Here is a 14,487-nt window from a genome sequence, read left to right as displayed (position 1 = left end):
GTGGACTACATTGAAATAAATTTATTATTTTTAATTAGGATTTAACGCCTGACAAACACTTCCATATCAGAAGGTAGGTACTTCCAGTTTTCTTCCTTCTGACCCTTGTGCACCCCCCGAGTTTCTCTACAAGCTATCGTCTCTGTGATCACTTTTCTGTGTGCTCTGCTTCCTACACCTCAACCCTTGCCTCTTAACTCTCATCCACTCATTGGTTCATGCTGATCTCATTCATATATCTCTGGGCAAATACTTCTGCAAGCTCTTGACCTTTCTCTCTGATTTAAGCCTCACAAGGCCAGTTCCCAAACAGAAGCCAGAGTCGGGTGTGGGGAAATAAAGCCAGAATCTAGCCTGATGGTTATAAGAGGAGGAATTTAGCAAGGCCTAAATTCCTCTCCGTCTGCTGGAGGCATTCAGGGCTCTATCCACTGGCTAATAGGAGATAATGTCAGTAGGAATTAAGTGGGCTTGGGTTACACTGCACTCTGTAAGTTAACACAACAATAGAGAACACAGCTGTAATGAGCTATTCTGGCAAGGCTAAATTATTTGTCCAACCTGGGAATCATTAACACCTCATTCATTATTAAGTTGGAAAACAGTTTGGATGGATTCTCTAAAGGGTCAGCTGCCAGACATAAGTTCAGAGATGGAAATAATCATGCTCTTACAGTGATATTTCCTTAGGAGTAAAATGTACAAATTAGACACAGAAACTCTCAGGGAAAATTAAAGCCATGTGAATTCCAAGCATTTACCTAAGCCTCTACAGTTGAGTAAAATTTCCAAAGAACTTTCCCAATGGTCTCTCTCTAAATCTTTCTAATTTGATGGTGGGAGGAAGAAAAATTCCACGGCATGTGCCACCCAAAACTACACTGGAGAGCTTAACAGCTCAGTACATCCAACACCAACGTGGTGGGCGGATCAAGATTCATGGAACAGCCTCTCCTGGCCCTACTGAATGAGCCACATTTAAGAGGCTGGTGGATTCCACGCTCCTGTGGAAGTGATGTGAAAGCAAGTTTCTCAGTCACCAACTCCCAGATGCCTGAAGAAAACAGATGGGTCAGCTTCACATTGCAGAATTAAAACCTTCCCTTTCAGATGTGGAAAAACAAATAAACGAAAAACGAAGTTGGGGATCTAAGACAAGGTTTGGAATTTGCACATTCATGAACTGAACATTCCTCTGAGAGCTGAGTTGTCTCTTAATACAGCATTTGCATGGTGAGTATAGCTAGTTGGGACCGTTAGGTATCATACCAGAAAATTCTTTATTTTATACCCCTACTGACTTCTGCCTACAATTTTCCATGGGCCAAATTTCTACTGCGGGGACAACCAGTCAGGTGTGTGCTGGCACAGCCACTGTCTGTGCCAACACCAAACAATGAGTGTTTATTTGGAATACAGCCCTGGGGCGTCTTTAGAATTGTCAGAAGGAAGGCCTGTTCTCAAAAATGAAAGGAATACCACACAAAATCTTACTTAATCTCCATGCAATTGTCAGGAGCACAGGGCACACATGTTATAATGCTCAGAATACTTGTTTCCTCAGAAAACCCACCTCAAGAAGAGGAACACCACAAAAATAGGGCAATGTGAATCTTCCTTGTGTATCCCAGCACAATTTTTGCTTCTTTTCCACAATGTTCTCCACATCTGCTTAAACACATGCATCAGCTCCTACCTTTGCGTAGCTTATACTGGGGTTCAACAGCTTCCCTTTACTACTGCAAACAAAGGCCAAACCTTGCATAGGCCTTTTGCATGATCGGAGGAGAGGCATTTCCCCCAGATTTTAATCTTCCCAAACAAAAAGGAGAAGGAAGAAAGCTGGCCAGTCTGCATACAATCCACACTGAGACACGTGCAGGTGCCCAGACAAACGCAGGCTTTGTCTGTCAAGTGCTCGAGGGAGAAAGCATGTGTGGATTTGAGACCCGTCTGGTGCGATGTACCAAGTATGCAAATTTCCAAAAATGAAAGCATTGGTACTTTTAAATCAGATAAAATATTTCAAGTCCAAGGAAAAATAAAGAGAATAATATCACAAAGACCAGTGTACACACAAATTAGACTTAACACGTTTGCCATATTTGCTTCTAATTCTTAGGAAATAAAATACTTTACAGAGTTGTAATCTCTTTTCTATCCTTTCCTAAAAATTTCTCACTGCACCTGCCTATTCAAATGTAAACGCTATCCAGAAATTGATGTTTCTTTTTCTTCCATGTTTTTAGTTTTTATTACAAAGTCATAGTCATAAACAAAACAAAGCATTGTTTTGCAGCACTACTCAAATATATATAAACACACACATTTGTGTCTGTTCATGTAAATTTTAATAAGCCAGGTTTCTTTATTCCTTTTTTTACAATGGAAAAATAAAATATATATTCAAATATAATAAATTTATCAATAGTACTGGGCCAAATTAGATAGTCAAAAATCAGATCATCAAAACAATGTAAAAATTTTACTGGAGATGTCATTTTTAATGAACAACTTTTTGCACTGTCTTATATCTACTGATAAAATCTCTGATCAAGTAAGCTTCCAGGAGCACAATAAAGAAAGTGTGTCTGGGTTCACTCTAGCAGTCAATCCAATAATTGGTCATTTAAATTTTTATCTGCAATTAACTTTAAGTACAGCTGGTATTGTTTTGTTTGCTTTGGTTTTGGTTTGGTTTTTTCAATTTTTTAATAAGCTTATTACAGTTTTATTACTTGAATAGCTAAGATGTTATACTCAACGGGGAAAGAAAAAATCTGAGAGTGCTTTTTTAAAAATCTGGAAGATACATACTTCAACACTTCCTGTTCCCTTAAATGACTTAAAATATTCACATGACATTTTTTCATCCACATAACAATCTGAGATTTATTGAAGAAACAGAGCTTCTCCCTCTAAGCCATTCTCTGCATATTTAACAGTATCCTATCCTCAAAATGACTATGATATGTCAACTCTTGAAACCGATGTGATATGAGAAGATATTCACAAATCTGCCAAGGGTAATAAAAAAGAAAAAGCAAACATTTCATTTACGGCATCTAGATATTAAACGCGTACGAATGGAGAAAATCATGGGTACCAACCAATCATTTCTGCTAGTGTGCAGAAATAAAAATGTATGTACGTGCACACACACTTCACCAATGATCTCAAACTGTAAGGTGAGATTATACTCCTATTTCCTGAGTGGCATCCTGCTAACCTAGGAAAGAAAATGAATGAACATCCAATAGCGAATAATCGGATATGATCCTCTTACCTCAACTATCACATCTCTGTAACTATTTTTTCTTTTTATAAGGAAGGACACTATTTATTTATCTAGTTAGTTAGTTAGTTTCATCCTCACCTGAAGACATGCTTATGGATCTTAGAGAGAGGGAAGGGATCAAGAGAGGGAAAGAAACATCAATGTGAGAAACATTGATTGGTTGCCTCTAGTACACACCACCCTAACTGGGGTCCAAACCTGCAACCCAGGCATGTGCTCTAATCAGGAATCGAACCCATAACCTTTGGGTTTACAGGACAATGCTCCAACTAACTGAGCCACACCAGCTAAGGCACTGTAACTTCTTAAAATCTCTCTCTTTTTAAAGAACTTTTTTATTGAATTTATTAAGGTGACATTGGTTAATAAAATTATATAGGTGTACAATTCTATACTAATTATCTGTATTTTGTATTGTGTGACTCCCAGAATAGCTGGTATTTACCTGAAAGAATCAGGAGTTCAATAATCTCTGCATCTCCCAGAAATGCGGCCACATGCAGGGGAGTTCGCTTCTCAGAATCCTGAAACAATGGCAAAAACAAACAAGTCAGTGGTGGTTGGAGGTATCTTTTGTCGACACAGTAAGACAAGTCCCTCACTCTGAGGTGACAAACACCTAGTCAGGTGAGTTCTGGTTGTACATTATGTCAGCCTCTCACACAGTCACATGTACAAAAGGTTCCATTTTCTGTGTCGGAGTGCCTGTGGGCCCCCCTGATCCTTTTATGGAAGGCCAGCTCAGGTCAGAAATGGACCATCATGCATAGGATGATGAGACTGAATTTATTTTAAAACCTTCAGTGATGGCTGAAAAAACAAACTTGAACCTTTCTATCTGCCTTAACAGCTTAGTCCAAAGCTTTCAATGGTTTATTTTCATTCTTGAATTGTTCACAAGGACATTAAACATAAGTGTGGTCATTTTCTTTTTTCCATCTCCACCAACTGTTGCCTAGCCTACTTTCCATTCATGGAATATTTATTGAATGCCTACTATGTGCCAAGAACGAGTTTCTGGGGACAGAAGGGTGACTGTGCCAGACTCAGTCCCTGCCTTCATGAAATTTACATTCAAGCGAGGAGGCCAACAGCAGTCACGTAAACAAATCACACATAAAGTCACTTCAGATGCTGAAAAAGGCTATAACCAAACTGAAACCGGGTAATGGGACCACATAACTGGAAAGAGGGGAATAAACTTCCTTAGAGTGTTCAAGGAATGTCTCTCTGAGGCTACTGATGACAAAACTGGGAGCTGAGGTGGACATTACCTTTTCTGTTTTATACATGAGAAACTGTGGCTCAAATACATTAAGCAAATTCCTCAAGACCCCATTAGAACATAGCAGAGGCAAGCTTAGATCTCCACCGGTCAGACTCCAGACTAAGTCCTTGGCAATATGCAGGGGGGAAAACACTGCTTTCCCATCTGAACCTGGGAGATAATAATATCTACCTTAGAGAAATGATAAGAGAATTCAAGACAATGTAAGTAGACAAGGCCCTGGGCAGGCGTGAGGCTCGGCGCACACACAGTGAGTGCTCCCTGCAGAGCCGTTATTGCCATCAGAATCGATAGCTGTGTGATTTCTTCACTCCAAGGCTGACAACTCTCACAGGACAAAGACTCACTCCCATTGATCTCTACAGTAGTGGCAAACTAGGTGCTCAGCAGAAATTGGCCAGACCGAATCATCTGCGTGCATGATCTCTTCCCCAAATCCCATGGATTGCTCTGTAACATTGGTAACCAAAGTCTGCACGCTGCCTTTGAGGTTTCTCCCAAAACTAGCATGCATTTTAGTTTCCCGAGATTCATGGATTCGCTATGAATTTTAATCATCACCCCTGTGATTATTTGACGGTACAATCCACCTAACAACCCTTGATTAGCCCAAGGATATTATTCCACTTCCTGACAGCTCCAGCCCTCTGCTCTTGTTCGGTCTCTTTCAGATGATCGCTTTTAGGCATTTCGTGCCTCACTAACATCTAAAACAGATGGCACGCAGGGGACGTGTCAAGAACTGATCTGCAAACTAGTCTATTTGTTAGGAGCTCTGGAAAACAGGTTTTATGAAGGCATGGACTAACTTTTAAGTGGATAAAAAGAAGAGTATGTATTAGCTGGGAGTTCACGTTGTCGATGTATGCGGCAGGTGATTACTATTGGTAAGTGGGAACTGGGCAGTCTTGTATAATGGTATGCCTTGGACAATTCAGTAAGGTACACAAACATGGTTCACCCTCTTATAACTAGCTATAACACCCTTTCTGTGAAAATGAAGATTAAATATTTGAAAATATATTTGCTTATTTGAGAATCCAGTGTATTTAACTTGTGGGATGAATTATACAAATAACTGAGACCAGACTTCCACAAATGTTTTCTATTCCTGTTTCTTCTGTTGCGATTTTACAAGCACTTTCCATTTTAGTCTATATTCCCTTTGAATGCCCACTATAGCTGCTAAAAAAATTTCCCTTGAGTCTTGGGATAAAAGTTATATAATTATACAATCTTCTGTGACTTGAACTGGTTCCAGGACTTCGTTCAACAAATTAAACCTCATCTAAGTGATTTCAACAAGGAGTAACCCAACCCAAATTATGACTTCATTTTACCTGAAGCAAAATCAGTGCTCTGTTTGAGAATTCAGCCTCAAATACAGCCAAGAAAATGCTAATATCTAAATCTGGTGGCCTGTTATTATATGCCTGGCCTTGCAGATTCTGTGGCCCCTTTTATGACACTTTCATGATGTGGCTTGTTCAAACTAAAGTTTCTATAGTATAACATGGCCCTATTATGTGAAATCATATTGTAAAAATTCTTGATTGTAAGTCCCAATGTCTCCTGTTAATATGCATTTAAAAGGTTCCTGTAGCTTCTAGTACATGTATGCTAATTGGTCATCTCCTTCAGTGACACACCACAGACTGCAGAGAAGTAACTGCAGAGAAGACCTATATTCAAGCAGAAGTCCTTTGGTTCTCTGAAGCAACAGAATCATACAAACAATTTCACGTGCTGTTAAGACCTTAACCAAAATAACCATGCATTTCTATTACTGGCCAAGGGTTGCCAACACCTGCTCTCCAGCAGGAACCTGAGTATAGGAACCTGAGTATAGTCAGGGGGTGAGTAACAGGGCCACAGCCACCACCACACTCAGTGAAATCACCCAGCAGTTTGCAGTTCCTCCTCTGCCTAAGGTTAAGGCCACCCTACTTTGCCATAAGCTAGACAAATGGAGCAGGAAATGCAATGGTAGGAGAAGGGGGAAACGAGAATACTAGTAAAAATAGGTTCTAGGCCAGTGACACCCCTATGGTGTCTAGAAGAAACAAAACCTATCTGGTAATTATGGAGTGCTTCTCATTTTTTTCAAAATACTTTTCTAAATCTATTCTACTATTTGAAGGGCATGACATCCCTTCCAGGGGAGACACATCTTTCAGAACTACGTGGTAAAACCTTATCACCATTTAAAAGAGAGCCTCTGGGTCCTTGAGTAGGCTGTATGACTTGCATAACACAGCAAACATGTAAAAGAACTAGCTTCCTAGCTTCCAATCTGTATCTTAAGATGGACTTAAGGGTAGTTGCTGGATCAACACTGGAATCTGGGACCAGGCCAGGACTGAAGCAGCACTCCGGCAGAGCCACGTGTTCTGTGCCGTTTGCACGCACTTCTGTTCATGGCCCACGTGAACTCTCTGTGATAACCGACAGCTGAGGAATGGCCATGCAGGTCTCTGAACTCAGGAGGAGAAAATAATTCAAAAGCAAGCACAGTAGGATCAACACACCCTGGAAATGGTTCATCGGAGTAGTTTTTAACAGACTGTTCAAGTATCACCAAAAAAGCAGACATTTTTCCCATTCCCTTGTATCTCCAATTCCAAGTAGCCCTTTGCAAACAGATTCGAACCCATAGGAAGACCCTGGCTTCTCCAGAAGGAAGGAAGGAAGGTAACCCCCCCCCCCTTTCTAGAAATAGCCGAAGACACACACAGCTACTTGGCATCTGAGCTAAATGTGTAGCATGTCACAAAGAGATCAGGCCGAGGAAGTTTCTGCCATCTGTTTACCAAAGAAGCAGATGAAAGAAAATAAGGAACTTGAAATGTATACACATAAAGTGAGCTTGACTTGGGCAGAGTTTATTTTGGAGGCTAAAAATACTGTATAGACTGAGGAGGCAATCCAAGCCTTTGTCTTAAAGATTCAGAATTGTTTACTACATACTTCAGAAACTCTCAGAAGTGCATGATCTAATCTTCATTATAAGTATATGTCGTACATTCAAACAAATATCCCTTCCTACATATAAATATCTTGCATACCAAGACAGACAGTTGGAGCAATATTAAGAAACAAGCCCTGCAAAGCCTTCCTGTCATGAAATACAGTAAGTTCCGATCGTCAATCCTGACTCCCACTGAAACCAAAGAAGCAGGGAAATAACTGACAGGTTATGCCCAACGAGCTCAATGTGACAACAGAGTTAAGCAAGGAGATGTCTAAAGACACTCTGAGCCCAAAATAGGTCCCTTGGAGACACCTCAAATCATGTGAGGAAAGAGCCAAAGACACTTAATAGATTTAAGTTGAACGAGGCAAATAAATCCTCCACCTTAATAGGTTTAAGGTGGAGGATTAAAAGAAGTTTGTAAAGAAGCAAAGCAGAAAAGCAAATTATTATGTTTCTTTTTAAATTTTTCATCTTTCTTTCAAGTTCTAGCATCTCACAAATGTAGACAAACAGAAAATGACAGATCTATATGTTCCTAATAGAAAAATCGAATGTGTTAACATTTTTCTGTATTCACTTCAGAACTTTGTTTTAAAACTAGCTTTAGGGGTCAGGTGCCACAAATACTGTGACTTACTTGCAAATGGTTCAGAAAATAACTTGAAGAATGTGTGTGTGTGTGTGAGAGAGAGAGAGAATTTAGACATGTTAGGCCATTTCCAATTCTTCACCATTACCAATGGTGTTGCCATGTACATCTTTCTATATGCCTCCCTGGGCATGTCTGAAAATTTCTCTAGAGCAGATACCAATAAAAAGATCTATTCATACTCAACTTTATTAGGTACTGTCAAATAGCTTTCAAAAATAGTTATCCCAATTAACACTCCCACCAGCCACATATTAGGTCCTTTTTCCCACATCCTTGCTAGTATTTGATATTATCGCCCTTATTACTCATTGCCAATGTGATGTACATGGCATGGTATTTCACTAAGTACAAGTGAGGCTAAGATTCTTCTCATATGTTTATTAAAAGCTCTGGCTTCTTCAACTGCAAACTGCCTGTACAAATTCTTTACCCAGTTCTACATTCAATTATTAGCCCTTTTCTTATGTGTGGAGTCTTTAAGTATTATTTAATCCAACTTTCAATTCAACTTTCAAAGTATGCCTTCACTTAGACATAGCAAAGATAAATCAATGTCTACTACAAGTCACCATGAGAGAGAAATTCAGATTTACATCATTAGGAGTCTTTCGTGCATGCAGGCACTATCCCATCGAGCTGGATTTTCTTTGCTGGAATTTTCTATGCCTCAAAGGTTATAGCAAATCTCTGCTCCTATTCACCCCCACCATCAAACAACTTTATTCAACCATCATTCTGTTGGTATTTTAACCTACCCATTTGAATGTAATACAGATGTTTAAGAAACACCAGTGTATTTTGCTATACCTAATGACCAAATAATATGTTCAAACCTCAAAACGATATCTAATTCTTGGAACTAAACCAGAATCACTTCAAAGACTTTCTAATGAAAATAAAATAAAATAAATTAGAATGTCAAAGACATTTGCATTGTGTCTGTCTTAGACAACTAAGTCCCGGGCAGTCATATTGCACCAGTTTTCTAAACTTCAATACATGGCAGGCAAAAATTATTTCAGAGACTTAATATTTTATAATTTGATCCTTACAACCATAGTGATAAGTATTATCACTCCCATTTTATAAGTGAGGGGCCTGAGACTTTGAGATGACAACTAACCAGACCAGCATCACACAGCCAGGAAGTGGCGGAACCGGATCTGATGCTGGTGCTCATGTTCTTGCTGACCCTCTGACTACTTACTTACAAGCCTTGATAAACAGAAGCAGAGTTATTGTTCATTTCAGTTATTTCTCTTGCCCTAATACTGTGGACCCACAGACAAGATTCTCCCAAGTAAAAAGTCTAAGTAAGCAAGAAGAATAAAGTTGGAGAACGAACACCACCTGAGTATAAGACACCCTACAGTAATCAAGACAACTCGATATTGGTGCAAAGACATGTATATGGACAACACACATTTATGACTTTAAAAAAAGAGCTAAAGTCAGTTCACTGGTGAAAGGATAACCTTTTTGACAAATGGCACTAAAATGATTAGATATCCATAATAAGCAAACACACACACATGTGCACATGGACTCTCATCCAAACCTTATACTCTTGACCAAAATTAAATCAAGATGGATCATAAAACTAAATGTAAAACCTAAAATTATAAAATGTCTAAAGAAAACATAGAAGAAATGCCTTGTGCCCTTGGGTTAAACAAAGATTTTTTAGATACAACACCAAAATGTGAGCCATAAAAGAACAAATGAATAGATTAGAATTCATCAAAATTAATAATTTCTGCTCCTCAAAACACACTGTGAAGAGAATGAAAAGACAAGCCAAAGACTGAATGAAGTATCTTGAAGCATCTATTAATGGACTTCTACCTAGAACATACACAGAACTCTCTACTGCGAGAGCAAACAACCCAGTAAAAAAGTACGCAAAAGGCTTAAACAGACATTTCACCAAAAAAGATACATGGGTAGCAAGCATGCACATACAATAATGATTGACATCATTAATCATGAGAGAAATGCAAATCAAAATCACACTGCATACTTATTAAAATAGCTAAAATGAAAAGGACTGACAATATCAAGTGTTGATGAGGATGTAGAGGAACTGGAATGTTCACAGACCGCTGGTGGGAATGTCAAATGGTACAGCTGCTTCAGAAAACAGTTTGGCAAATTCTTAAAAATATAATACAGACCAACTATACGATCTAGATCATCTACTCTTAGGTATTACCCAAGAGAAATGAAAGCATACGTCCACACAGAGACCTGAACATAAACGTTAATGGCAGTCCCATTTGTTAATAGCCCAATATTGGAGATGATCCAATTTTCTATCAATAAGTAAATGGAAAAAGAAACTGTGGTACTTCCATCTGATGAAGAACTACTCAGCAATCAAAAGAAATGAACTATTGCTATGTGTCACAACACGATGAATCAAAATAATTATATTGAGTGAAAGAAGACAGGTAAAGAAAGAGTACCTGCTGTATGAGTTCATTTGCACAAAATTCCAGGAAATGCTAACTAATGTACAGAGAGCAGGTCAGGCTTGCCTGAGGAGGCCGGGGGAGAGATCAGAAGAGTGGGAGGAAGGAGTTACCAAGGAGCACAAGGAAGCTTTGCAGGGGCGATGGATATCATCGCTGTCTTAATTGAGGTGATGGTTTCACAAATGTAAAGAGGTCCAAATTTTGCTAATTGTGCACTTTCAGTATGTCTAGTTTATTGTATGTTGAACATAGCAGCAAATAAAACATAACCTCTCATCTAGTACAAGAAAGGCATATTTAAGAGTTTTAAGAAAATACACCCAGGCAACATGGCAAATTCAGTTCAGAGGAGAAAAATGACAAACTCATGAAAAGAAATGAGGTAACTCATGTTACATCCTATTCACATATGAACATAAAAGTGAAGTTCTTGCAAAAGCATGGGGTGTTGTATTAAAGTCTATATGCTTTTAAAATAAGCACAAACAAGATTTCTCCTCAAAACCCCTACAGGGGTGTCTAACCTATGGCCCGTGGGCTGCATAAAGCCTGGGGTGGTTATGAATGCAGCCCAACACAAAACTGTAAATTTACTTAAAACCTTTTTTTGCTCATCAATTTTTATTAGTGTTTGTGTATTTAATGTGTGGCCCAAGACAACACTTATTCTTCCAGTGTGGCCCAGAGATGCCAAAAGACTAGACACCCCTGTGGCTAGAACATGTATGTTTCCCCAGTGAAACCTTTGGTAAATGTGTGTTGAGTAAGGCTGGAGAAAAGAAATCCAGAAAGTTGCATGGGAAGGTGAATGGTTTATGAGTAACCCACAGCATGTCAGCAGTGGATTACCAGCGGACCCTTGGGATCTTCCCACACTGCTCAGAAATCCCCAAGTGTCAGAGCCTTGGAGAGCAGTCTAGGCCTGGGAAAGCTGATGGAGCACCAACTGTTTGTTCTGCTGTCCTGTTATCATTCGGCCAGGGATACTCCTTGAGAGTCCATGAAAACAATGTGGAAAAGGGTCCCATTGACAGTGCTCTATCTAGGGCTACAGAACAGAAAACTGGCCAACAGGCCTGTGCTTTGTCGCCAGTGAAACAAACGGTGCTGTACAGCCAGCCGCTCCAAAGACCGCAGTCGGGAGCTTCTGATGAAAGGCAAAGCAGGACGTGAGGGCGCCACCTCCCCCCCAAATCCTCAAAGTTCATCACGTTCAGTTAGTCTGTGCAGCATCCCGAGTATATTAAGACATAGTGCCTTTAAATTTAAGGCATTTGTTAAATTGTTTTTCATGAAGAAACCATAACTCTTGTTTATAGAAAACCTGTTTTTCGGTGAGGGATATTTAAGGAAGCACATAGACTGGAACTGCTCTTGGTTCCAGTGAGTCAATCAATGAAGGGGAGGTCTACTTTCAGTTAGGGCCCCACCCCCAGCTCACGGTCTCTCTGGTTTGCAGGCTGGCACTCAATCCACTGAGCCACACCAGCCAGGGCTCACAGTTTCCTTTACTTGGTTCATTAAACAATCTATTCAACAAACAGGTGTCTAATACAAAAGGCAGATAACTAAAAAACATAATTAGTTGGAAAAGCATCTCCTGTTGACGAAAGGGTTTAGAGAAGGCAGCAGCTGCTCTTTTTTCGTGCACTGAAGGGATAGTGATGGTGAAAATTTGTCACCAGGTAAGTGACCACACAGTGTCAGAATCAAAACCTCAGAAGAGGAAGCCCAGAATTATGAAATACTTGAACCAGAAGGGTATTAGAGACAGCCAGCGAGTTAACGAATTGGCCCAAAGTCACGCAGCTGTTAATGGCACTGGCAGACCCTTTCATTCATACAAATGGCCCCAAGTATTCACTGGGGCCTGCTACGCTCCAGACATGGTGCCCAGCCCTAGGACGGAGCAGCCTCCCTAGGAGGCAGGTCCCAGCCCTTGAGGAGCCTCCAAGAGTCCTGCTCTCTTGACTTGACTCCGGTAAACTGACGTCAGATTGATCACACAGTCAGCAAAGAGCAGACACCCGCATACAGTGTTGGAAATCACGGAAAGAAAAGGAAAGAGTGAGGCATGAAAGGAGACATCTATTCTGAGTACAACACCACCTGATTATTGGGTCTGTTCCTCTCACTCTCTTTTACGGGGGTAGGAGGTGAGGGGAATTAAAGCAAAAGCTTCCAAGAACAAATGCTATGCTCTACAGAAAATCACCTTAACTAAAATGATTAGTATCTCGTTATTAAGGTTGTTTTCAACCTCCAGGTGGATATTTTAGAAACAGTTTACATGTAACACTGATAATGGGGATCACCAGTGCAGTTGTGTGGACCTAAGATACCAGATTGGATCAATACACCAAGATGTTAGGAATGATTATTCCCTGGGTGAGTAATTTTATGGGTGTTCTTCACTTTCTTCTTTCTTTGCCTGTATTTCAAGACTTGTAGGTAGTGCAGTTTAGAAATAAGAAAACAAGATTCTTTCATAAATAAACAATTTCCTATTAAAAAACAGATCTCTAACAAGAGCTAGTTTTAAATATTACATATAAATAGTAAACGCTGGGCATTATTTCCTGTCCAGAACCTTAATTATCTTATAGTAGGTTTTAAATAATTGACATTTGAAAAATAAAAAATTGTATGGGAACATGTTTCTTTGCAAATGACAAAACATCATGTCTGGGACTAAACATGGGGACGTCGCAATTTGTGTAATGCACCACAGGGCTGCCAAAGCGCTACCTACACAATGCGTCAGCTGAGTCTTAAGAAAACCTGGAGAGAATGACCAAGTAGGTATTGGTATCCCAGTTTTACAGGACAGGAATGGAGGCTGACTCAGAGAGTTAAATGATTCAGCCAAAGTCACACACCAGTATTTGGTGACTCTGGGTGTGCTGATTCCACAGTCTCTGTATTCTTCCACAACAGTACACAGGGCCTTACTTATCAGTATGAACTCCTCTCTGGGTAAGAACCTGTTTCCCCCACCTCACTGCACTCTGAAAGCCTTTGGTCCTACTCTCATCTTTCCTGCCAAGTGACCTGCAGGGCAGGGACACATGGACACACACGCACATTCATTAGAAGCATCCTTGTGTGACCAAAAGAATGCAGATTCTGGGGTCAGAAGGACCTGAGTTCAAATCCTTCCTCTGTTACTTATCAGCTGTGCGACTTTGAGCAAGGAACTCAGTCTCTCTGAGACTCATTTTTCTTTTCTATAAAATGTAAACAGGATCAAACTAGAGGTCCCATAAATATTAGCCATCCTAGTATTATTATGATTATGGACATTTTTGTGGCTTATCTTAATTTTTTTTCAAATCCTCTTGGTGATTAGACAAAATGAGGAGATTCAGAACAGTTTCCCGAGAAACAATTTTGCTGTCAAGAAATTGTAGTTACCAGTAGAAGGGTGCAGCGGCCTACACAAAGCTGGCCAACAGCAGTGCTGTGCCTGCCTCCTCTCCTGCCGGAAGCTGCCAACCTCCATGGGCTTGGCCACTGCATTCTGTCTGCCTCAACCCAAAGGCAGCTGGAGCCTCTCCCAGACTCCAGAGCTGGGCCTGGCACGATTCCTCCTTTCCATCATGGGAACAACAGTGGTTCTGTCTCATAGAACCACATAAAGCACCTGTACCTTAGCAGCGGTAAACCCTTGTTCAGAAGTCACATCTGCTTGCAACCAGGGTAGATGGAAGCTGCCATGGGGGGTTAGATGCTCTGTCCTTTCTCCCCTCCCCCAAAGCTGAAAACCCTCTAAACATCCCCAAGCTAGGATGACCTCACCAA

General features: G+C 40.2%; 1 protein-coding gene across 9 annotated transcripts in view; it reads right to left on the bottom strand.

Moving 5' to 3' along the window:
- Positions 1 to 14,487, bottom strand: part of ANKRD44 (ankyrin repeat domain 44) — a 316,425-nt gene that overhangs the window by 162,241 nt on the left and 139,697 nt on the right. For all 9 annotated transcript variants that reach the window (XM_037043709.1, XM_037043702.1, XM_037043703.1 and 6 more), the window contains exon 3: positions 3,744 to 3,822. In XM_037043709.1, the coding sequence (XP_036899604.1) occupies positions 3,744 to 3,822 (79 nt within the window). The remainder of the gene's footprint in view (positions 1 to 3,743; positions 3,823 to 14,487) is intronic.

Source organism: Sturnira hondurensis, unplaced genomic scaffold, assembly GCF_014824575.4.
Source record: "Sturnira hondurensis isolate 20B ecotype Veracruz unplaced genomic scaffold, ASM1482457v3 Scaffold0004136, whole genome shotgun sequence".
Taxonomy (NCBI): Eukaryota; Metazoa; Chordata; class Mammalia; order Chiroptera; family Phyllostomidae; genus Sturnira; species Sturnira hondurensis.
This window is presented reverse-complemented; position numbering and strand designations above follow the sequence as displayed.